Genomic DNA, 26,925 nt, shown 5'->3' with positions numbered 1-26,925 from the left:
AATCCCCAGTGACCCTAAAAAAACAAACAAGAACCTATTCTGAAAATGAAAGGCAAGAATAAATAACACTTTGGATTTCTGATCATAGGACTATATAAGTTTTAATTCACTAACTCATTCTTTCATTAAAACTTACTAAACAATTATGTATTACTTTAGTTCTTTCTCAAATGCCTTTGCTCATTCTTCCAGAAGAGGGTGCTGTTGCCATAGGAAGCTGATAAAGCACACTACTTTGCTTGCCCACAAGATGGTAATAAAAGTCCATCTTCACTTATCTGAGTTCAAAAGTCTCTTGGCTCACATTGCTGCAAGGGACAATGCCACTATTCCAAGGCCAGACGATACCTGCAGATAGTTGAGCTCTCGGGCAGGGGGGCATCCAAGCTGACAGGGCTGCTGCTGTTCCTCTCACTGCTCTCATAGCCAGATTCCATTCGCTGGATTAGCCGAGGGTGCTGCTCTAAGAGGTGAGAGCCTGGGCGTGGTGGGCCCCAGGGCTTGTACTGTGGGTTTGTTCCACCAGTTTTAATGTTGTAAACAGGTGGCTTGCTAACTTCATCTGGTGTAAATTCTTTAGCTATCGCAACCAAAGGACAAGTATGGAAAAGCAAATAGATTTAGCATCTGTTAGCTTGATTTAGCAATAGTTAAAGCAAGACATAGCCCTTCCCTCCAGCTAGGCATTCACTGAACCCATATCTCCAAAAGGCCCATCAACATAAAACTACACCTTGCCAAGTCCACCAGAAAACCCAGGACTTTAAACAAACCAACTTCATTTAAAAGCCCAATTCTTCCCTAATTATCACCTCACCTGAATCCTCAGAAAAGGGGCTAAGCTGGGTATAGCCAGAGTGCTTCCTTTTGTCCTTAGTAAAGATACTGTCAATATTCAAAGACTCCCGTTTGGGTCTCCATGTTGGACGATACTTGCTAGAAGAACTGGATTTTGACTCACTGCTGGTACTGTCTACTTCCCAGTCAGGAGAGTGTAAAGGCAGGTTCCTAGGAGGTTTTTTGTCAGTCTGGTCTCCTCTCCCCTTGCAGGGAGATCCTAGGTTGGTCTGAGAAGCCAGGGAGGATGGTCTGTTATGGATGATATTACTGACTGTCTCTTTAAAATCCCTTAGCCTGTTGGTACTGCTGGATAGCTTAGAGGTATTCCTAGGAGCCTGCTTCTCCTTCAGTGTTTCTCCTAAAAACACAAAGAATGAAACAAATATAAATGTCTAAAGTGATCATGGATCCCCAGCCTGCAAAAGTATGAGCAGAAAGGAGAAGCCATAGTCTGGAGTGTGACAGAAGTTTGACAGAGTGAATGAGAAAGAGAAGCAATTCAGAGTGCCTTGCCTTCACTGTGGTACCCTGAAGCCTGTGGCTCATCGCCTTTCCTCCTAACCCGGCCAGAGCTCCTCCTGCGCTCTATCAGTGACCCTTTCTTGGATGTGAGTTTCTGATTACATTCACTATCAGTCAGGTGTCCTGAAAGAACAAGAAAATGGGGGTAAGCTGATATCTGAAACCAACCTCCATTCTCTTGAGAACATAGTCTCCTTTCAGGATTCATGGCAGTGCCACAAATTTAGTGTACCCACAGATCAGAAGCTGTAGGGACTGAGGCTATTTAAGTGAAGCAGGCATCTCTCAATAGATAAATGCAGATAAGTTTAAATACTTAATGGAGGCTTTCAAATTTATGTCTCCTGAGCAATTATGATTCTCAGTCCCCTTCATAATCTTTCCCAGCAACCCAGAAAGACACACTACTTGGTAATTTTTAAAAGGTGAAGTTTTAAAGACTGTATAAAAATGTCATGTGCCACTATGTTTTCACTCTCATAAATACAAGACAGAGCTTTCTTTTTATTTATTTAGCAACATATACAAACTAAAGCCTAATTTTTATTACATTTGGGGCCCCAACCTTTGCCCATAAGAGCTCCGAGTGATTGTATATGGCTTTGAGACCCAGTTCTTTCTAAACCTTCCTTAACTGTGAATCATTTAAAAGGACATTTGAACTTTGAATAATCTTCATTCCCATCCTCAATCCATGCTTTCCTAAACTTGGCCTTCACCCACAGATTACACTTCAGTTACTCAATACTAATTGCTGACAAACCAGATTCTAAAGGATATAATCATCTAAGCTCCTGGAAGCCAGAGGTGAATTAATCAACTGAATTAAATTGAAAGACAGGCTTAGAGAAAATCCCCTAGGCTCTCTAATGTACTGAGACCTATTAGAATTTGTTTTCATATGTTAATATATAAAAATCCTTCTAGTATTCAAGTCTCAGCAGTGTAGTGCTATGGCTACATATTTTCAATCAATCATCCATCTTCTCAATCAACCAATGCTATCTTTTATTGTTTTTATCTGATCCTGTTACATCTGAGCCCATTAGAAAGATTTAAAAGGAAATCACCTGAAGTAACAAATCTATATATGTTAAAACAGTGGGTGTCTGCTCCCCAATCCCTAGCCATTCACAAACCCTTAACATAAATCTGACTCTCCTGGAGAATATGTCTTGTTTATCCTGTGATTTGGCTTCTCCCTGGTTCAGTTTCAGAAATACGGTCTAAAAAAAAAAACCACACTTTGCAACAGTCATTTATGTGATAGTGATCACAAGAAACCCAATACAGATCTGACCAAACCTCTAGATCTAACTACCAATTTACAAGAAATACAAAGGACACAAAAACATGCTAAAGTTTACCATAGAAATACAATCAGCAAAATTTAGAATGTGGGGAATCTACAGGACAAACTACATAGTTCTTCAACAATAAATTACAAGGAAAAAATAGACGACAAGCCCATAGATTAAAAGAAATGTAAAAGACTTACCAACCCATCTCAATATGTAGAACCCTATTTAGTTTCCAAGTCAAACATGCAAACCAGTTAAAATTTATAACATTTCTATGACAACTGGATATTAGAACACTCACTGGTTATTTAGTGGTTTTGATAAATTATTGTTAATATGCTAAGTGTGATAATAATATAAATGTGGTTTAAAATGATTTATGTTTTAGAGATACATACTAAAATATAAAAGGTGATATATGTCTGGGATTTGCTTCAAAATAATCCAGCAGTGGGGGAGGTGGGTAGAGGTACAAATAAAATTAGATTTGCCATGAGTTATGATCACTTAAGCCAGGTGACGGATACATGGAGGGGCAATATACTATTCCATATACTTTTGAATGTTTGAAATTCTCTGTTAAAAAAAAAGGTCATGCAGAGTATAAACCATGAACCTGAAGCCATGAGCTCACTAACCCCCAAGTGTCTAAGAGTATGGGTACTGTTCTAGGCATTAAGTGGTGAACTTTTCATCTCACTGTTCCCTCACAGTCACTCACTCACCATTCTTCCATTTATGCCCTGTATTGATTTCTTCCACTAACACAGGTACACTCTTCTATAAATTAACAGATTTCAAGAATGTTCTCTGCATGGAACTCGTAATAACAAACAGGCTAGCATTTCATCAGGAAACCAAGCAAGGTGATGATCAGGTATCCCTTACCCAAAAAATATGCACCTTCTCTCAAAGCCCTTCACTGGGGACAAAGCATGGCATGAGAACATGACAAAATACAAGATCACAAGGGTTCAATGGGGGCACTAAGAGAAGGACAGGGATCAAAAGCAGAGCAAGAAAAAAGCAGATTTCAGAATAAATAATCACATCAATAATCACATTACAGTGGTCCTTATTGATATGTTGCTGTTGATGGGCATATATACAATGGAACATCATTGTTCACTCAGAATTGTGCTGCTTTTTTTTATCCCACTCAATTACCGAAGTTCTGTGTCTTTCCCCTTTTGCATGACAAACATTTCAAACCTGCCCCAGTTTCTTTTTCTTGGAAGACTCTCATGCAGAAACTGAATCAGGCAAGCAGGGTCCACTGTGTAAGTCCCTACCTGTGTCTCGACTGCTCTGAGACATGGAATCATTCTCCACATTATAGATGACTGTCCCCTGAGAATCAGAAGAGAAGTGACTGACCACAGACTCATGGTGGGAGTGTTTGTAGGGATAGCTCTCCGTTGAGGAATCTGTTCGAGTATCACTTGAGATGGAAGGCTCCCTCCCTGAAGGAAGGAGGAGACATATGCAAAAGTGAGGAAAGAGAGGACAGTGACAGAGAGAAGGCAAAGAGGTGAATGGCAACAACGGTCCATAAGGCAAGAACCTCCTAGATGGAAGGGTAAGAAGGATATACCAGAGCCATTCTTCCCAACACCCAACTTCCAAATAAGCCAGACACACAAACAATTCCTCCCACTCCTTACCCTACCTTGCTGAAGCCCTCAGTTTGCCTGCCACTGTGAAAAACTGTGGGGCTTTTAGAAAACCTATGGGGAAAACTGGAATAAAGGAAAAAGTTGTGAAAAGTAAGATCTACTTAGATGGAGAGTCCCAGGCCAACCTACCATACATAATCAGTTGTTCCCCTATCCTATAATTTTCCTCCTAAACTGCTAGAAATGTCACTTAAAATTTTTAATTGACATTATAAGCATTTTTAATATCTAAGAAATTATGGAGCTGTTATTTAAACTTTAGTATGGATTAGTCCAATTAGACTACTTTCCTCTGAATACCTAGCTGAGGTAAAGCACAACAGTGGAAACTGGTGTTTGATTGAAAAGAGAGGAAGGAAAGCAGGTACACATGGGGCACAAGGGTAGGAAGAACACCTCTACCAAGCAGGAGGGAGGTACAACGGGGAGGGAAAAAGATCCCAAAGAAAAGTGTCTTCGCTTTCAAAACCATACTGAGTCAGCTCTGGACCTATAAGAGGAAAGGAACATTTCTTTTTCCTTCTTTCTAGAAATAAATCTAAAACTAATAGGGTTATATTTCTAACATGAGCCTCTGTAGGTAGCCTGAGACTTTAGTCATCAAGCTGCAAATTGTTTCTACAGGAAAATATGATTTGAGTTCCAAAAAACCAAATTAGAAATGAACAACTGAGCAATATTGCTACTGTACTTAGTGTTTCTCATCCCAAACAAAAAGACTAGCTTTGTAATAACTCATGTCATTTTTCTTGGTTTTAATGACTGACTTAAGTCACTGTTAAATTGTGATAGTAGTAAGCAACTACTATCATTATTAGAAGGTTAAATACTGAAGTTTTCTCATAAACTTAATATCTCAGTCTAAATCAACATAATTTCCTTCCCACTTTTGAACTGGCACCAGGTGACTTAGGCAACACTTTCATGAAGGCTAAAGGAAAAAAGGCCTGGCACAATTTGGGCTTCAGCACAAGATGGCACTTCTTTCTTATCTCTGATGGATCCTCTTTCTCCAAGCTAGGTTATAGGCTAGGCTTATTATTAAGTATGAGTTTCAACTATCCAGTGCGTACATTGGAGTAGGGAAGGAAGAGGTAAAGAGCTAGGCTGCTCACCTGAATCTTCACTATCATAGCATGTCCTGCTGTATAACTGGAATTCAACTTGGGGAGGCAGGTCCTGAGTGGACACCGGGGTACCCTGGGGGTCTGCATAGAGTAGCAACAAAGGCTGATAATGCCCCTTGATGCATTTGGTCACCACATCCTTCCACTTGGGCCCAATCTGAACCAGAAACAACCAGAAGAACATGACCATTATACTTTATATCCACAACCTATCTTCCTGTTGTTTTTTTTTTTAAAGGAAACAAAAAATATGAAGGGACAAAAATTGGGTACAGAAACAATAAAAGAGATCTTAGACATAAAAAAAGTAATGAATTGTTTTGTTAATTCTTTCCTCATTAAATCCTTTTAGAAAGCATTAAAACCCTATTAGAGACAGGAATGATGGATAAAATTACTTTTATTCTGTATAACATCAATACAGTTGTGAAATATGAATTAAGTTCTCAAAAGTGACTATGATATGTTGGTGATCAGTTGCTTTTCAAAGACATCAAATTTAAGCCCTCACTTGAAATTTGTTTTTCTATAATTTTCTCCTAATTAAGATCACCTTTATGAAGCTAAAGAGCAGACAGAAACTCTCTTACAGACTGCCTTAGAATAAATGACATTCCGTTTCAGAGTTCACAAATAGCAGGGCATAAAATGTCAAACTGCTTAGAATAGACATCTCAACCTCTCGACCTTAGCTTTGAGCTGGATTCAGTGTACCATGGCAGTGGAAAAGAGTGACAGAATAGCAATGGAAACAACAATCCAATCAAATCCCCAGACTTGCCATCTCTTAAACTTGAACCAGTCACTCTCTTGAGATGGTGTGCTCTGGGAGTCAGACAACTAGCATAGTGCTTATTTCATAATAGATGCTCAGTAAATCTGTAACTAAGTTAGTAGTTTAACTAAAACACATGTATATGCTTCTTACATGCAAATCTTTTTACTATCTTATCAGGCAGGTATTATTTTTCAAATAAAAAACCCAAAGCTCAAAGAATTTATATAAGTTGCCCCAAATTAAAACAGCAAAAAGTGATGAAGAGAATCAGGTAATTTGACAGACTTTACTATTTGTGGAAGACACTGCTTAAAGTCCATGGATTGATGTAGTTTATACTCTGCAGTTTGCTTAGCTGTTAACCTTATCACAAGAGGATTCCTAACTCATGCAGATTATCTAAACTACTTCAGCTGCAGACTCTGGTTTAGACAGCACCAAGTTTCCAATATCATCACTGCTCTATTTTCCCAACACTACCCCCAAAACACATTAATCTGTGATAGGGCACTTCAGAGAGATAACAGAATAATTTATAGCAGCCCTGAGAAAATGTATTACCCATCGAGAATTCCAAGATTTGGAATTCTGAGCTTTGTGCTTATCCTATAACCTAATTTGAGGCATTAAACTGTTTGTATTCAAATCAACTAATTAACAAAATTTAAAAAAATACTTTGCCAACTATAAATACAGAACTCTGCTGAATGCCTGGTGAGGGGATTCAGAGAAAATAAAGAAGATCTATTGATCCTGTCCTTGAGGAACTTGTCATCTATTGATGAAGACAAAACTGATAATCTCATAAATTCAATAAATATGCAGACATCAAAATTATGAAAATGAAACATTGAAGACAAATAATTGTCCTTAGTTCTTTGTCACAGACATGAAACATTTCAGGAAGGGCTTGGATATTCCTACCTCCTTGACATGAGCATCATCAAAATACATCCATTTGCGGATCTTTGTTTGGAAAAAGAATGTAGAATAGTGTTTGCCGTAATAACAGATCATTCCTACTAAGTACAGTTCAGACTGCTTGGCCCGGTCATCTGTCACTCTAAAAAACAGCTGTGGGGAAAGAACAGTTACATACTCAACCCTCTCATATCATTTCTCAGCAGACTCTATCATTTCCTAATTAAGGTACTGACTTGCAACTCTACCCTTCAGTCTAAAATTTTTTGTTAGTCCATAGTAATTATCAGAAATGAGCCTAAAAAGACAAATGTAGGAAAAGCAAGACAGATAGTGGCCAATAACCTAGTAGGGTTATAATGTTACTTCATCTCTTCCAATAATGTTTTCTTGCTGGGGTCTATCATAAGAAGAGTCAGGAAAGTTGAAAACACAGAACAAAAACAAAACACTCTCAAGTTTCAAAATTTAATTAGCAGCTGGTACCACAAACATAAATTTCCTCTGAGACCCTAAGTAGGGGTTAAGAAAGTCCGTAGGAGGAGCAATACAACCATGTTCACTACCAGCATTTCAATTCCTATATGTCCAGCACTGTCCTATGTGCCAAGAGATACACAAGAAATTTTGAAGAAGTGGATTCTTGCCTTGAGGAATTTACTTGGTTGAGAAAACAATCATAAAAATAAAAAACTATAGCAGTACAGAATATGTAAGCTACAGAAATTTAGGAAAAGATTTATTGTGTGTAGTCTACTCATGTCAGAGATTCCTTGGGAAAGAGACTTAAAATAAGACCCCAGTTTCTCAGTAGTGGCTTAATGACATTAAAACACAACAAAACAGATCTCCTTAGTCACAGGCTGCTCCCAGAGAGAAACAAGTAGAAAGGAAATCACAGAGTTTCTGTTTCTTTCTTGAACCGAAGGAAAACCCTGGCTGTACCTACACTAGGGTATGGAGCTGATAAGGTAAAGTCCCCAGGGTTTAGGTAATTTTTCTTGTCTATTTCCCTGAATAGATACACAGAAAACTACTAAACCACTAAGTTCTCTTCCAAGCTACTTCATTACCTTCTCAACAGACATTGGCTCCTCACAGTGAATTTTGTATTCTGGGACTCAGGTCATCAAGTTTTACCTCCTTCACCTCCCACAGCAGCTCTAGTCAGGATTGTTAACTTCTTTGACCTTACTACCATCTGTAGTTGAATACACCTCCCTACTCTATACTGGTATAAACTAACAATAAGTAGAGCATACAATAACTCTATAAATTGCTTCATTTTTATCAATAGCTAAGCTCTGTCCAACCTGTCTTTCAAGGCCAAGGTCATCCCATCTCTTCTAAAAAACTTTTGCTACCATGTATATATATGCAGGGTATAGACACCAGTATATATTTGTCCAAAACCCTATAATATTTGTCATCTATGGTATACCTTTGTGCTCAGTGTTCACTGCCCTTGAGTAATACTGTGAACAGTCTTAGCAGGTACAAAGAACTCTAAATTAGAGATAAAGGTAACTAACACTCACATCACCCAGTTTAAGGCAGGTGCCTAGGCTGTGAATGACATCTTCTGCCAAGTCTGAGTGGTCCGAGTCCCATACTAGCCCAATTGTGATAATCTGTGGAGCATTCATTAACACACGGCGAATCCGAATCCTCTCTCCACAGTTGCTCTGAAATAAATACATAAAGCTAATTTGACATGTTTCCCAGTGGCTTTGCCTCAATTCCACTAATCCCAGAGTTTCTCTTCTCACTCCAAACCCTACCCGATTTAACTCACCGGACAGTTCCGCAGATCCCCCATGGTACTGGCATTCTGCAGCAGCTCACCAAACATGCTTGGTGAAGGTTTTTCTCGTCTTTCCAACATACAAATAGCCTGATTGCTTCAGGATGGGGAATGGAATGGTATGACGGTGGGAGTTGTACAGAGTTACAGTTAAATAAAATCAATCATTCATGCAAACTCCTAAGTTACATGTTTGACCTTTTTCTCTGCCCACTAAACCAAAGCCCCTTGTCCTGATGAACCTCGGTGTCCCACAAACACAGTGAGTACCTCTGCCTGTCCCAAAATCCAAACCTCATAGAATACCCATTTCTCTTCCTACTTTGCTGACCAGAACTGAGCCTAAGAAGAGGGGAGGGATGGGAGAGGAAAGGAGAACAAAGGTTATTTTTAAATTACTATTCTAAGATCCCATAACATAGCATAAACTCAGCAGTAAGGATACTAGCTGTTTGATGCCTTCAGTTAAAATCCCATCAACTGGACAGTAACTGTAATGGGGTATGTGGTAGGGACTTGATAATGGGGGGAGTCTAGTAACCATAATGTTGCTCATGTAATTGTACATTAATGATACCAAAATTTAAAAAAAAATCCCATCAGCTGAAGGAGGGCCAAAGGGTACAAAAGAGAACTCTTTAAAGACTCACCAAAGGGAAGTGGTGGAGATGTAATGCACCATCTGGATGAAAGGCAATGGATCAGAAGTGGCACCACAGCTAGTACATACACACTGGGCCAGGGGAGGAAAAAGCAAAACCAAGAAGTCATAGTTATTAACTGTTTTTGCATCCATTTGATACCCTATCCCAGAATAAAGTGTTCTTGAAGAAGACAACAAAGTGATGATATAAGGTTCACCTGCTCAAACAATGTCATTGCAAATTTCTGGTGGGAGATGCAGTGTTGGGCAGTACATATATCCTCTTTGGTTTCATCAGCAATGTGGAAATGAATTCTCATCAGGAGATTTTCCTAATAGGGGAAGAACAAAGCAATATATCAACAATACTTAACAGACAAATGTACAAATTGGTAGGTAGTTTACTCAGAGAAACAGCAATTCTCCTGCAAGGTATGAATACCTCTGATTTTTTTTAACTGTTTAGTTTGACATAATTAAAAATTCAGAGGAAGTTTCCAAAAATTCTACAAGAGGTCCATGTACCCATTATCCACTTTCCTCCAAAGGTAACATCTTACATAGCTATAGTACAATATCCAAAACAGGAAATGGATGTCAATACAATCTAGAGATTATTCAGATTTTAGCAGTTTTGCATATACTTATTCATGTTTGTTTGTAGCTCTATGCAATTTTATCACATGTATAGAGTCATGTAATCCTACCACAACCAAGATATAAAACTTTTCTATCACCACAAGGCTCCCTCATACTATCTCTTTACAGCCTTACCTTCCCAGTTCTAATCTTAAACCCAAGTGACCACTAACCTGTTCTCCTACCTCTATAATTTTGTTTCAAGAATGTTGTACATGGGATCATGTAGTATATAACTTTATGATTGTATGTTTTTCACTCAGCATAATTTCCTTATATCCATTCAAGTTGATGCATAAATCAATAGTTCATTCCTTTGTATTGTTGCATAGTATTCCATGGTATGGAGGTACTACAGTTTGTTTCACCACTTACCCATTAAAGGAATTTAAGTTGTTTCCAGTTTTTGGCTATTATGAATAAAGCTTCTATAAATATTCATGTGCAGGTTTTTGTATGAACACAAATTTTCATTTCCCTGGGGTATGGGTCCAGGAATACAGCTACTGAAGCATATGGCAGTTTGCAAGTTTAGTTTTTAAAGAAACTGACCAAGTTCTTTCCTGAGTAGCCAGCAATATATAAGTGATCCAGTTTCTCAGAATACCTCCAATTTTGGCCTACATTTTACCCTGTAATAGGACATGTATCACTTTCAGATTTTTTAAATGGAAGCACAGACTCTTGAAGGTTAAGGGGTAGAACCCAGAGTTGAAAAGAGTTAGGGTCTTCTACTGAAAATCACTGGGAGCAACATAGCTATATAATCACATTTGTGCTAGGAACTTAGTTTAATTCTCTATTTAATTATCTACAGGAATGCAGGAGTTTTCAAACTGTGGTCTTCAGACAAGCAACATCGGCATTAGCGCCACCTGGGAACACGCTGGCATTAGATATTCTAGCCACCCACTCCAGACCCATTAAATCAGAAACAAGGGGAGGGGCCAGAGCAAGTTGTACTTTAATGAGCCTTGTCTCTTTTGAGACAAAAGCCACTGTTTAATGCAATGGCAAGCACAAAACTTACCCAAAGCCTGAAGGAAAACGAATAAACCCACTAGGCAATGTATACTGCATTAGTGGAGACACCCTAGAGCTTTGAGAAACTAGGGAAATTCCTAGTTCTAACCATAAAGACCAGGGGCTCAGCAAATACCAGTAAAGTAGCCAGTCCCTGACAGAGATCATCAACAGCTTCACACCATATCAAAAAAGGCTAGAGGCCAACACTTACAAAGCACTCTGCAGCATCATCCATAATTCCCAGCTGGAAACGCTGTTCATCCTGGAAAGTCTTTGCCAGGGCACTGCGGAGAGTGTCAGATGGAAGCACTTTCTCACTACTACACTGAAACTGGTTGAAGATGCCCTGTAGGGAAGAGGTTAGACCAGAGAAAAAATACATTGTTGTTATTAAGCTTCTGCACATCAGTCTGTCAAGCTAGCATCTCCACGCTTGTAGCTATGGAACCAAACGTACTTCAGCATTGCTTTTGAGATTACCCATAACAACAAGAGATATATATACACATATCCATACACATACCTAGTTCACCACTTTTCCCTGCTGTATAGTATTTTATTGGATGCCTATATTACATCATTTTATTTATTTATTTATTGTCAGACATTTTGGTAATCTCCAGTTTTTTGCTATTGTAAAGATACTCTGCCAACTTAAACTTCCACCAGTGCATGAAATAAATTTCCCCATATCCTCATCAGCAATTAATACAGTCAGACTAGCTAATTTTAGTCTAACTGCATTTAGTTTTTCTAGGTCTTTTGTGAGTACTACCTTTGGTAAACATCTTCTTCTAGTTATTTTGGTATAACAAGGGTATCTATCTTCTCCATCTTTGCCTACATCTGAAACAAAGATGAGTTTGATATCCAAAGAGTGGAAACAAAGAGGGACAACAAATGGCACCTGGTCTGATGAGTCCTCCTCAAGTGGTACTGGACCTTTCACACAGACACTGGAATGTGCTCCTTGACATCCCAAAGCCCAAATCCTCACCAAACCACAAAGATAAACAACTCACTCATAACAAGTTACATATCAACACACAAAAGAATGTTACTCACTTGAAATTCTTATTAGTATTCTCGTCATTTAAAAAAGATCCCAAGGTTTTTTTTTTAGACTTGTTATAATGAGCCCAGAAATGTGACCATTTTATCAACCTAAGAAATAGTGATCGAAAAAGGGGCACAATAATTTACAATCATAATATAAGTTGCTTATGGAGACGGTAGTACAGCATGGAGAATATAGTCAATGATTCTGTAACATCTTTCTACATTGACAAATAGTAGCCACACTAGAAGGGGTGAGGATTTAATAATATGGTAACTGCTGAACCACAGTGTTGTACATCTGAAACCAATATAAGATTGTCTATCAATGATATTTTAATAAAAAAAAAGAAATAGTGATCTAATAATAGGAGGCACCCACTATCCAAAAGACAAGAAAACACAAGTGTTGGCGAGGATATGGAGAGAAGGGAACACTCCTACACTGTTGGTAGGAATGTAAACTGGTGCAGCCATGGTGAAAAGCAGTATGGAGGTTTCTCAGAAAAACTAAAAATAAAATTACCATACAACCCAATAATTCCACTTCTAGGAATTTATCCAAAAAAAACACAATATCCCTGATTCAAAAAGATATATACATACCCCTATGTTTATCACTGCATTACTTACAATAGCTATGGAAGCAACCTAAGTGGAATATAATTATACACCAAGTTATGGAAGCAACCTAAGTGTCCATCAAAAGATGGATGGATGAATTGTGGTACATATACACATTGGAATATTATTCAGTTATTTAAAAAATCCTGCCATTTGCAAGAACATGGATGGACCTAGAGGGTATTATGCTAAGTGAACTAAGCCAGGCAGAGAAAGACAAACACCATATGATATCACTTTTTTATGGAATATAAAAACAAAACAAAACAAAACAAAGTGAACAAAATAGCAGTAGACTCATAGACACTGAGAAGTGAGTGGTGGTTATCATGGGGGAGGACTTGAGGTGGGTGGGTGGGTGAGGTGAGTGGGATAAAGGGGCACAAAAATTCTCAATTGTAATGTAAGCTGGTCATGGAGATAGTAGTACAGAATGGAGAATACAGGTAATGATTCTGTAACATCTTTCTATGTTGACAGATTGTAACTGTAGTAATAGGGGTGAGGATTTAATAATATGGGCAATTGATGAACCACTGTGTTGTATACTTGAAACCAATATAGGATTGTATATCAACAATGCTTCAACAAAAAAAAAGGACACCAAAGCTGACTCACCTAAAAGAAAAAAAAAGAATCAGAGGCCTCATCAACTTGGAATGGTTAATTTTCGTCCTCATCTTACTTGACCTATCAGCAGCTCAGTCATTCATTCCCTTCAGGTTTTTATCCAAATTATTACCTTCTCAACATAATATTTCCTGATCACCCTATTTTAAACTGTAAGCTCCACCCCCATGGCCCCCAAACCTCCCACCCATACCTGTTTTATTTTTCCCTGTAGCACTTATTTTATCTGTCATACCATGTATTTTGCTTGTTTTCTGACTACACTCCCTAGAATATAAGTATTTTTTGTATAATTTTGCATAAAAATTTTTGTCCTTTAATTCCCTGCTCCCTGCTCCTCTTAGCACCTAGAAGAGTACTGGCATTTAGAGGGCAACCAATAACTAGTTTTAATGAATGAATGAATCATGTGACATAGGTAGATCTTATTGAGGGAAAACATTACTAAATCCCCTTTTTAAAGCAGATAAGCGACCACCTTGAAAAGTTGGAAACTTTTCTTGAGGTAATCTAACTGGTTAGAGCAAAATCAGACTAAACCTCATCTGCTGATTTTAAGTCAGAACTCTCCCTCATTCTACTCTCCAACTAGCATCATCCCTCCCTCACACACATTGAACATCTATCCCTTCAGCAGCTCAAGAACAATCTTATTGTGTAACATACTATTAATTCCCTATAAAGGATTCCATATGATGTGGAGGAGGTAATACTAGCAATACATAGTTAGAATTATTTAATAAGGTAAGAGTTGGGAGGAAATCTATTATAATTACTCAGTTATTTTAATGTTTTAATTTTATCTTTATAATATATAATTTTATTATTCTAATTAGAAATTCTAATTATAATCTGGGATTAACCTATAAATTTTTCCCAAGTCTATTATAAGATCAGGTAAAGGCAGGGCAGAACCTTCCATAATTTGTTGCTGACAGTAGCATGTCTATCAGTGACCTCTTAAACCAGACCAAAAGGAAACATCTATATCCATAGTTAAACACTCTCGGAGGACAACTGGCTATCTGCCAGCGACGTATGGGACTTTGAAATGGGGGAATATGGAGAAACAAAGAGTAAGGAAAGTTTGAAAAGAATCAGTGACTGCTTCTACAAATAATGATGGTCTGACCAGTTGATTGGCTGAAAGAAAGTAACCTCAGTTTGGCAAAATTTAGTGACCACTATCATATCCCAACCTGCTGCTCTTCCTAAATGTTAACGTAAGACATTACTGCTGACAAAGAAAGGCTCTATCTCTAGAGCAAAGGATGGATGAGATATGATCCTTTGTTCAGAGTCTAAAACTGGTTCAGAAACAAACGAATGGGAAATTAATTCCAGGAAAGTTAATATATTTGTAAACTACAGCCCCTTTAGTCTTTCTTAATCAGGCTTCCTCAAGAATTTTAAGCCCTACATTATGATTAACACACATAATGTGGGGAGGGGGGGCAAGGGGAAGGCAGTATAGCACAGAGAAGACAAGTAGTGACTCCACAGCACCTTACTACAGTGACGGACAGTGACTGCAATGGGTGTGTGGGAGGACTTGGTAATATGGGTGGATGTAGTAACCACAATGTTGCTCATGTGAAACCTTCATAAGGTTGTATATCAATGATACCTTAATAATAAAAAAATAAAAATAAAGAATTTTAAGTCCTAATATTCTAAGACATCAACAATTCATAATGAATTAACTCCTCTCCTATGCATAGCACTAGTTATGTTAACCATCCTAGAGAGAATTAAGGAAGCAGTCACTTAAATCACTTTCTGTGTTCTGTGGTTCAGATGACCCTGTTTGAGAAAGTATAGGGCTCCACTAAGAGATGGCACAGAGTAATAATAGTTAAGAGCATGGATTCTGGAATCAGACTATCTGGATTCAAAATCCCAGCCCTGTTAACTTAGCATCTATATGACCTTACAGAAGTTACCTAACTTCTCTAAGCTTCCATTTTCTTTGTTAAAAGAGGATTGTACTATAAAACCCTGACAGCTATTCTTTTTTTCTTTTTTGTAACCCAAGTGCCTAACTTAAGCTTCAATAGCCCAGGCATCCATTTCAAACAGGCTGTCATTAGAGACAAATAAATTTGTTATTACTAATAAACAAAGTAACTAGCCACTAGATAAAGAGCCAGGCCATCAACACTAATGACACTCCTCTGTTTGAAAGATTTTGCCTGATTTTTATAACTGACCATTTGGGTCACTTGCCTTCTCTCTTCCTTGTGCTTTCAATTCCTGCTCTTATGTTTTAAATTCACCAATAAAGAGTAAGTGGAAACCCTAGCACTACACCCAACTCCAAGAAAAACAGAAACCCCCCAGCCAGGAGCGCTCGCTCGCTCAATCTCACGCGCGCTCTCTCTCTCTCTCCTCTTAACCTTGCTGTGTGGCCCCCAGGTGCGCTGTGCAATTTCCAGGTCTTGCAGGTAATAACCCCTTTTTTTCCCCATGATTTCCTGATGACTGTTGCTGAAGGATGTCTTTCAATCATAGTAAGAACCACAATGGTCAGTCCACTCATAATACTGATTTGGAAAGGAGAGATGTCTGTGGGAAGCTCATGGGGCCCAGGTGAGGACCCCCAGGCATTTTCTAGCATTATTACTGAAAGGCTGAGCCCAGCACAAAATGAGAATTAGTAATTGCTTTTACTTCTAAGGATTACTGAAGGATTAAATAAGTTATCTGTATCTTTATCTGTCTATATCTTAGATAATGCTTGGCAGTATGATGAGTACTATCTAAGTGTGAGTTAGCTATTATTATTTTTATTATTCTACTTGGGAGTCATTTTAGCTTACTAAGGAGCCTCTCTGCCACTGACCTATGCTGAAGATGGGCCTCAGGTCAGAATGCTTCTACCTTGAGCTACTTGCTCCATCTCTGAGATCTGGGTAGGAGACTAAAATCTTCTCTATTCTGTTGCTCCTATTCAAGAGAGGCTAACTTTCTATGACTTAGATAAAACAAGGGTTTCAGCACAAAAAGGGAAAGACCTAACATTTGAACTCTGCCTGCACACACAGTGGATTTGCAACAAGAGATCTGGTTCTTGTGTTCAGTATTATCAACCTCTTTTCTCACCTGTTAATTTCAGGCAGCTTTCTCTATACACATTGAATATGTGAATGCATTCAGATTGCCTGCATCTTCTTTATTTTAATTACAGTTACTGTTCTTGCTCTCCTATTGTTATGAAGCAGCAAGTGTATTAGGGATGAAGCAGCCTGAGCCCACCCAGCATGCATTTGTAGAGCTGGAGCTCTGGAAAAAGCTGTAGCACAAAGCCCCTCTGTTAGGGCAGCACACTAACCCCTGTGTGTCCCTCTCACACAGGGCTGGAACCGGCTTCCTCCTGTTCTCTTTTTCACCCTCCTCCCACCTTTCCCAGAGGGAGATCCTGTTCACACCAAAGAAAGCCAAGAACATTTAGTTCAGCAGTAAGAACAGGTGGTAGCACCAATAAGGAACAAAAACTGGTATTCTTCCAATTGCTGAGTTCTATGGCAAGGAGAGAGAAATAGCAGGAAAAACCAAAACCCAGGAATCATTTTTCCTTGTGGGGTCCCTGATGGTTTTATTTCAGTAAACAGAGAAAACCCACCATTGAGGTTTCTCTCTGCTCTTCTTCACAGGATGAAACCAAAATGGTCTTCTCATTCTCAGGAAAAGGTAAATTACTTTCTGTCTGTTAACTATTTTCTTGGATGCAGTGCAAAAGCAACAAGACTTTAATGCCTAAAAGCAGGTGCTTCCCCACCCATCTCTCTTGGATCAAATAACAAACAATTCTACCCACATGAGCACATAATTATTTGGATTAGTAAAAACCACATAAATAAAATAAAAGTACTATACAGACAGTCTTTGTGCTTTGGCACCTACAAATGCAGCTGTTGCTTAAGGTTTTTTTCCCTTAAAACACAGACTTTTGTCTGTAGGCAGGGAACAGCTGTTTATTTCTCTCTCAGTATTTCCTAACCTTGCATCTAAAGGAAGTCATAAGTAGAGACGGGGTCAACAAGAAGAGCTATCACTAAATTTGATGCTTTATGGGCCCGAGGTCTTTGGAAAATCAAGAGTCCTATTCATCCCTGAGAGGTGTCCAGCAATACCTTCTGCAAAGGCATCACACACTTTATGCAGTGCCACTAAGTCAGTCCTTCAGGTTTCTCTTCTTGATCTGGACTTTTCAAATCGCTCAGCATTTTGGCTTTCATAATCACTCCTTTTCTCCACACCTCCAGGAAATCATGGACCTAAATAAATCATAACTTAAATGTGGCCAATTAAGCCTGTTTGTAAACCCAACCCCCTCAAAGAAAGATGAATGAGTTACTATCTCTTGAGAGTCACTGACTACTGGAAAAATGAACTTTCACTGGTTTTGTGTGTTCAAAAGAATGTTTATGTTCTCTTTCAAGAGAGGGAAGAATATGTAAATGTTTACCATTTTGACCCCCAAAACAATAACATTTAATTTTTAACATTTTATTGCAGAAAATTTCAAACATACAAAGGTAGACAAAATGGCCCAATAAACTCCCATGTACCTATTATCTACCTTCAACACTTATCAGCCTATGGCCAATCTCAGTTCATATGTACCACCCAGCCACATACCCACTCACAGATCATTTTGAAGCAAATACCAGACATTCATCTGTAAATATTTTAGGATATGCCCCTAACAGTAATTCTTTTTTAAAAAAATAACCATAGATAAGAGGCTGACATCCAAAATATATAAAGAACTCATTCACCACAAATAACCCGATTAAAAAATAAGCAGAGTACCTGAACAGACATTTCTCCAAGAAATACAGATGGCCAACAGGCAAATGAAAAGATGCTCCACATCACTAATCATCAGGGAGATGCAAATTAAAACCATAATGAGATATCACCTCACACCAGTTAGAGTGACCACTATCCAAAAGTCAAATGCTGGTGAGAGTGCAGAGAAATAGGAACCCTCTTACACTGTTAGTGGGACTGCAAATTGGTGCAACCATTGTGGAAAGCAGTATGGAGGTTCCTCAAAAAAGTAAAAACAGAATATCATTTGACCAAGTAATTCCACTCCTAGGAAATTATCCAAAGAAAACATGATTTGAAAAGATATATGCACCTCTATGTTTATCACCGCACTATTTGCAATAGCCAAGATATTGAAGCAACTTGTGTTCATCAATAAATGAATGGATAAAGAAAATGAGGTACATACCCACAGTGAAATATTATTCAGCCATAAAAAAGAAAAGAAACCCTGACATTTGCAACAACATGGGTGGTCTAGAGGGTATTAACTCAGTGAAATAAGCCAGGCGGAGAAAGACAAATACCATATGATTTCACTTATTTGTGGAATATAAAAACAAAGCAAAACAGAAGGAACAAAACAGTATTACACTCAGAGACACTGAAAAGTGACTAGTGGTTACCAAAGGGGAGAGAAGTGGGGGCAGAGAGAGGGAGAGGGGGACTGTTGAACCACTGTGATGTACATCTGATTAAAAAAATAAACAAATAACCATAATATCATTACCAGACTCAGAAAAGGGTGATAACAATTCCTTAGTGTCATCAAATATATAGTCAGCTTAATGGAAAATCCTGTTCCAGTTTTGGGGAAGGCTGTTATCTCCCTTGAGATTTGTTAACCTTTCATCTAAAAATGGCTGCCTTGTGGACTTCTTGATTAGAAAATTATTTGCATATCCTATATCAGTTCCTTTAAATTAAATTTGGTTATCAATGTAATTTTTCCTTGAATTTAGGGCTTTATTTGCACTCAGTTCATAGCCTAGTACTTTGGACTTCCAGTAGTGAAGTTAATGACTATCATAAGCCACCTATCACACTGATTCCTGCTACCTATGCAAAACAGACAGACCCCCACATACAAGCAAAGACAAAGACAGAGAGAAACACAAAGAATTCAAGATACTGGACAGAGAGACAGACAGCAGAGACAAGCAAAATTTACCAAGGGATGTATTACTTTTGGTGGGAAATCATACACTAATTTTGAGATTGTACAAAATATAATAGTCAGTTTGCTTATTTTTGCCAAAATGTAGGACCTTATAGATCACCAACAGTATTCAAGTCAAATTTTGAGAATCAATACCATAATCACTTACCCCACGGGGGAAATGGAAAGGGGGAAAATTCTGGACATGCACAAATATTTTGAGATTGTATAAGTTTCAGATTCTGCCATAAACTCTGGAAAGAATCATAATGATCTACTGTAGTTTTACTTGCAGTCTTACCCCTCTATTTGAATATCATGTAAATTTATGAACTCCAAAATTCAAAAGTATAAAAAACAGCTTTATACTGTCCAAGTCATGTGACTGGCTAAATTAGTTAAGAATATTTAGGTACAGCCTAATGGGACTTTAAGACTAAGAAAGGTTAATCAAATGACCACACAGATACTATATCCCATAGGTAAGCAAAACAAGAAGTTCAACTCAAGTAGATGAACCTGCTTTAGACAAAGGGACATACCTTCCTTATGTGAAGAATGTTTATTACTAGCTAAAAATTTCCAGGGAACAAAATTTAATTTCCTAGTTAAAACAGACCTGGATAATGGGCTTACTCTTCTCTGATACTGGCCATGACTACAGGACAATGAAGAACCTTACATTCCTATAATCTATAAAAGAAAAGAGGTGATTGATAATGAACAATGAGTCATTTCTTATATTATTATTTTTTATTTCTTATATTATCATTTTTACTCCATGTGCTTATGCTTAGTACCTAACAGAGGACCAACTATATTGTACACACTCAAAAAATACTGAGGGATTTAATCTCGGAACTCTCAAATATCCCCCCAGTTAACAGGTGGACTATCAGCAGAACACAAACTTTCCTGTCCCTTTGGAACAGTCTTACTGCTCTACATGTACAGACGTAAATTCCAGGACACCTTATATACTAAAATCTATTTCCTTTCCAACTAACCCCCGTCACCACCACCATGCCCCAGCTTTTATGCCTTATACTAGTATTCTTAAAAGAAAAATCACTAAGTGAGAATATTTGTTGAATTTAATCAATCAATGTAGCATTCTTCTCTGCCTACAACAAAAAACACTCTGTTCTACATCCTGGCACTGCAAAGCGTCTAGTACAATCCCTGGAAGAAGAACAAAATCTTTGTGGCATACTAAGTACAGAGGACGGATTTCCTCCCCTGGACAGAGATAAATAAATAAGCCAACACCAAAGTCAAGTCATACCCTGGGGGCTGGAGGTATAAGAGCAGATTCAACATGAATAAATAAGAGCTTTGGGCTATAGGCATAACAAGTTTAGGTCAGGAAAATTCTTTTAGTAGCACTAGACGTGAACAGATTTTGAGTTTTAGAAAGCACGGTAATTATCACACAAATCTATTTGCTAAGTCAGAGTTGAAAGGCAAAGTAAGCAGGAAGACACTGACACAAATTGTTTTAATGAAAGTCATCATTAATAATTTGCATGCAAGATTTCAAGGCTGAAATTACTATAGAGACTTAGTATCAAGCAACACACACACACCCTGTTTGCAAGACCAACAGAGAAATAGATTATTGTAAACGTTGTGTATGAACCACCATAAGCAATTACATGCTGGATACAACATATACTATGCTACCTAATGAAGATTACAAGGCACAGGGATATTGGTAAATATTCACTGAACAGAAGAAAAAAACAAAACTATTAAACAAAGACATGCCAAAAAGGTATGTTTACGTAAGGCCAATAGTAAATGCATTTTAAGTGTTGGTGCAAGTTAAAGTAAACAACTGGGGAAGGAGCAGGGATGTGCATCTGTCAGCCAGACTTGGAAGGGCAAGTCCTTCATCCAAATATCAGACTAAGGGAAAGCTGGCTAGCTTCTGATTCATCTAGGAACATGTTCATGTTTCTTTTTGTCCTTAATATTAGGTTCTATGCTCCAACACAAAGAATTCTAATTTTATAAAACTGCCAAGTTATTATACAGTACTTGAAATCCAGGAACTTTGTAGCTTCTTGTTTTGAGAAACATCTATGAAATAAGAATTTTAGGCATCAAGCTTAGCATTAAAGAATATAAACAGGTCATGAAGAACCAGCAAAAAGGAATTCTTATTACCCTCACCAAACATTCCTCTAATTTTTAAATAGGAGACGGAGAAAAAATGACATTTAAATATACATATAGAATCACATCCACACTGGAATACCACAAAGTTAATAGGTAACTGCAGGATATCAGATAAATGCTCTGCTGACAGACTCTTTCACTCTTCCTTCAGCAGATCTTTCCTACCATCAAGTGCCAACCCTCCCACCCACAGCCACACACACACACACAACCTTACTAAATGAAGTATGAAGGCCTAAGTTAGTAGACCTACTAAAATAAAGCATGAGGTCAAAAGTCACAATATGAAAAATCTCGATTAAATAGGACACTAGTGAGAGAGAGCATAAAAGACAAAAAGAAAAAGAAAAAGGACTTAACTAAAATCCAAGAACTACTAAAAGAATATATGAACCCAGAAAAAGTAAGTGTTTTTATTATGCTCCAGGCACTGTCAGGAACACCAAGAGGGAAGAAAAGCTAAGTCACCTTCCCAAAACTCATTCAGCCATGCTAACCACTGTTAAGTCAAACAACCATGGATCTAGATAGAGATAGTATTTTTTAAATTTCATGAAGATAATTTTCTGAATTGGAGTTCTGAAAGGTGAATGTGGTTTGGTTTAAGATGGATGTGTTGTGTTTTTTATTGTTTGTTATTGTTTTGGGTATCAAAGTGAATGACATCTGCAATGTCTAAACGGTAGGCTTGACAAGAGCACCATCTGCTACCATAGCTGAAATGAAGAGTGCCTGGGGAAGGAAAGAAAGGGAAAAGAAAGTGTGAAATTAGTTTTTTTGATGTCTGTCTATAATCATACATTTTTAAGTGATTTAAAACATAATTGGGATTCACTTCAAGGTTATATGGGAATAACTTCAAAGTAATACTTAAGGATATTTTTAGATTAGAAAAAATGAAATAGGAACACACTAGAGAGAGAGAGGTAATTTACGGTCTGAAAAAAAAAAGTACTCTTTTTATTAAAACAGTGGGCAAAAAGACTTACTACTAGAAATATCACAGACCAGAGAGGAGACATAAAGAGAAATGAAAATCTCTGCGGTGGAATTCAGGCAACTTTCAGCTTTCCTCTTTACACTTTAGTGTACTTTAGTACTTTTCTCTATTTATAATAAAAATCATCATCCAAGTAAAGAACAAACATAACATTCATATACAGGCAAAGAATAATAAATAAATAATTATTCTAGTGCCCACCATCCAATTTAAAATATGGAAAAATTAACAATGAGTTTGGGACTCCCCAAATGATTACATTTTTCCCCTCCACCTTCAAGAGGTAACCATTATCCTGAATTTTGTGAAAATCATTTCCTCTTTCTCTACAGTTTTATCACATGTATATATACCTGAAACATATTTAGTTTGCCTGTTTTTTATTTGTATCTAAATGGTCATAATTTATGTAGTATTTCATGACTGGCTTTTTTCATTCATTGTAATGTTTTTGTGATTAATCCAAGTTGATATATGTAGCTACAGGTTATTCATTTTTCACTACTATGTAGTATTTATTTTACTCTGGGAATAAAGCATAATTTTAAAATCCATTCTATTATAGTTGGAATGGGTTGTTTCCACTTTCTGTAACCACAAAAAATACTACTTTGAACATTCTTGAATATATCTCCTGGTATGTGTGTGCAAAGAAGCTTTCTACCACATATATCTAGGAATGGAATTACTAAATGGTAGGTAAATGCTAGGTTAATTTTATTTAACAAATATAATGACAAACTTTTCCTAAATAGTGGGATCAATTTATATTCCAACCAGCAATGTATATTAAGTTTTCATTATCCCACCTTTTAGGTAACAATTTTTCAATTTCTATTAATCTGAAGAGCATGGTTTAATTTACATTTCTTTGATTACTAAAAAAGGGTAACATCTTTCATATGCTTAAGGTGTTTTGGACTTCCTATTCTGAGAAAAGTCTATTTATGTCTTGTACCCATTTTCCTGCTGACTCAATTATCTTTATTCTTTATAGTTCTCTGAAGTTCTATGCTGGATAGCAATCCTTTGTTGGTTATATATGTATAACAGATAGTTTCTCCCAGTTTGTAGCCTTGTGTCTTTGCTCTATTGGAGTTTTCTGATGAACAGAAGTTCTTAAATTTTCTGTAGTAAAATGTATCCATTTTTTTAACTTTGCATTTTTCATGTCTTATTTAATAAATCCTATCTATTGCTGAGGTCATAATAGTCTCTCATATTTTCTTCTAAAACTTAAAATATTTTGTTTTTTCACAGCTCAGTTCTAATACATCTGAAATTCTTACTTTTGGTATACATAATATGAGAAAGGGATCTAATTTTTTTTTTTACTATATGGGTAGCAAATCACCTATGTACCATTTATTGAAAAGTCCGCCTTCTCCTTTCATTCATAGGGCAAGTAGCAAGTTTCCATGTCTGTTTCTGAACTCTTTATTTTATTCTATAGTTTATTAGTCATACTGTGTTGATACCATATTATCTAAATTACTATAGTTTTATAAGTCTTGATACCTAACAAAGTATGGCAGTCAGTAGTACTGTTTTGCCAAATATTTCTTGTTCTTCCCTCTGCCATGGATTTTGACAGGATCAAACTTTCTGCCCCCCATGATTCACTGGAGCCATATGATTAACTGTTCAATGAAGTAACCTGCTGAGCATTTAATTGCCTGTGCAAAACCCTCCAGAGCTCTTTTTTCCCTTTGGCTTAGCACCAAGTCATATTCAACTTAGTTGTAGTTTGGCATCCAAGTTCCTGAGTGACTATAATCAGTAGGATTTTCCTACTAACCTGCAGTGGACAAGTAATGTGAATGAGAAATAAATCTTTTGTATATTTATCACTGAGATTTTAGTTTATAACCACAAAATAATTTAGCCTAATCTGACTGATACACAAGGCAAGGCACTCATTTTGTTATTATTCTTCAAATATCCTGTCTATTCTTCCCTGTTTGTCATATGAATTGCGGAATTGAATTTTCTCAACTTCCAGGAAAATACTGCTGGTCAGAGTATACAGTAGTACCACCACATGGAAAACATGGAAATACTGGAAAAGAGAAGGCATTATCTAAAAAAGTTGAAGATATGCATATTCTATGATCCAAGACTTCCATTCCTTGACATATATGCAAAAGAAATATGTACACGTGTGTAGATAAATATAAAAGAATGTTCTCAGCACTATTTTTCATAAAAATAAAACACTGGAAATAATTCAAAGGACTACCAGCAGTAGAATGGATAAACAAACAGTGGTTTATTTACACAATGAAATACCATATAATAATGAAAAGGAACAAACTCAACCTGCACACATGATGATCTTATAAACATTGCTGAGCTAAAGAAGATATACCACACAAATACAGAATCATTCCATTTAAAATAAAGTTTCAAAAACAGAAACTTAAAGAGGTATAAACTTCCAATTATAAAATTTAAAAAAAAAATAATAATAAGTCACAGGGATGAAAAGTACACCATGGGACATATAGTCAATAATATTCTAATAACTGTATGGTGACAGATGATAACTATACTTTCTGAGTGAGCATTTTATAATGTATATAAATTTGAATCACTATGTTGTATACCTGAAACTAATATAATGTCAACTATACTTAAATAAACACAAAAATCCTTAAACACATTAAAAATAAACACATACATACATACTTTGACCTCACAGACACACACACACAAATCAGGTAATATTTTTAATTAGGTTGTTTAAGAATGGATACATAGGCAGTAAAACTGTCAAGTAAAATAGGGAAGTGATTACCACAAACATTAGGAAAATGGCTGCCCCTGGGAGAAAGAAGGAGATGTGATTAAGAAAGAAGGGTGGAAGAATTCAATGGTATTGGCAGTATTCTATTTGGACTGGCAGTATCTCTAAACAGATGTTAAAAGGATATTCACTTTATGGTTACTCAATCTATTGGATCTCTGTGGGGGTTTTACATCAATGTCTTACAACTTTCTATTAGATTTATTCATATCTATTTTATATACTTTGTTCCTATTATAAGAGCTCTTTTTAAACTACATTTTATGTTAGTTGCTAGTATACAAAATGCAATTAAATGTTGTATCTTGATCTTACACACAACCTGCTAAATTCTCTTACTGATTCTACTGATTTATGATTGATTCTCTGGGATTTTTTTTTTAATACCCAATCACATCATCTGCAAATAATGACAACTTTGTTGCTTCCTTTTCAACATCTGTCTTTCCTTTGTTTTCTTGTCTTGACTAAAACCAAGCATCATGCCTTGCTTTTTTGTTTTAGGAACATGAACTGGACTTCCCTTGGCCTTGTGACCAAAGGACAATTGTATTTCTTGTTCATTTAAAATGAGATACTTAATGTCAATGTACCTTTCAGAAATTCAGGCCAAATGCTCTTGTGAATAGCCTTCTGTCTGAATGGGCATAGTTAGAAACATTACAACTTGTACAAGATTTGGTTTTATTAAAATTTTCTATTTTTTAATAAAAAATTTTTCATATTAAAATTCTTCAATTAACCAAGAATTTACATTCTGTATTTTTCTAAAAGTTTGAGGGTTCCAATGGGTAGAAAAACCATGTCCATGACCTTAGTAGCAAAGGGTTCAGAAGACTCAGTTATCTCTTTCTAAAGATATCTTCCCTCATGGACTTAAAACTCCAAAGTAATACTGGTCAAAAAACTGTTTTAATTCAGTTGTTGCAAAAAATATATAACTGGGAAATTCTTCTGGACTTTTTGGTCACAATTCCTATTCTAAGATGTAAAAGCAGCAAAATTAAAATGTAATTGATCATATCCAAGCATCCCTGTGGCATACCAAGAATTCAGACTTCATGAGTCCAAAAAAGGACTCTGGATGCTTACTCAGAACTCAGACTCAACCAACCACAAATAACCCACTGTATATAGGGTCCGAGAAAACAGAGAAGCCACACTTTGGAAAAGCCAAAAAAGTGATGGAGAATGGGCCCTTTACACACTCTAGTTCTTCTTCTTTAGCAGCATACCTAAAATCTTTGGGTCAGAAATCTCTCACCTTAGGCCATTTTCTTTGTTTTTAAATGAATCCTCAGTCTCATTTTATTGAGAAATGAAAAAGTGGGATCAGATCATGGGGTAGAGAACTGG

At 36.9% G+C, this 26,925-nt stretch overlaps 1 protein-coding gene across 50 annotated transcripts in view; it reads right to left on the bottom strand.

The window, feature by feature from the left end:
- Positions 1-26,925, bottom strand: part of USP54 (ubiquitin specific peptidase 54) — a 141,281-nt gene that overhangs the window by 33,219 nt on the left and 81,137 nt on the right. For 46 of the 50 annotated variants that reach the window (XR_012133175.1, XR_012133176.1, XM_073240822.1 and 43 more), the window contains 11 exons: positions 11,489-11,623; positions 9,831-9,944; positions 9,620-9,702; positions 8,961-9,066; positions 8,704-8,850; positions 7,169-7,318; positions 5,455-5,623; positions 3,956-4,126; positions 1,354-1,485; positions 818-1,198; positions 349-580 (listed from right to left, as the gene is read on the bottom strand). Coding sequence is in view for 48 of the 50 variants with exons in the window: in XM_073240822.1 (XP_073096923.1) it covers positions 349-580; positions 818-1,198; positions 1,354-1,485; positions 3,956-4,126; positions 5,455-5,623; positions 7,169-7,318; positions 8,704-8,850; positions 8,961-9,066; positions 9,620-9,702; positions 9,831-9,944; positions 11,489-11,623 (1,820 nt within the window). In the remaining 2 variants the exon portion in view is untranslated. The remainder of the gene's footprint in view (positions 1-348; positions 581-817; positions 1,199-1,353; positions 1,486-3,955; positions 4,127-5,454; positions 5,624-7,168; positions 7,319-8,703; positions 8,851-8,960; positions 9,067-9,619; positions 9,703-9,830; positions 9,945-11,488; positions 11,624-26,925) is intronic. The other 4 variants (XM_073240858.1, XM_073240861.1, XM_073240859.1 and 1 more) reach the window with 2 other exon arrangements.

Source organism: Manis javanica, chromosome 7 (assembly GCF_040802235.1).
Source record: "Manis javanica isolate MJ-LG chromosome 7, MJ_LKY, whole genome shotgun sequence".
NCBI classification, from domain to species: Eukaryota; Metazoa; Chordata; class Mammalia; order Pholidota; family Manidae; genus Manis; species Manis javanica.
This window is presented reverse-complemented; position numbering and strand designations above follow the sequence as displayed.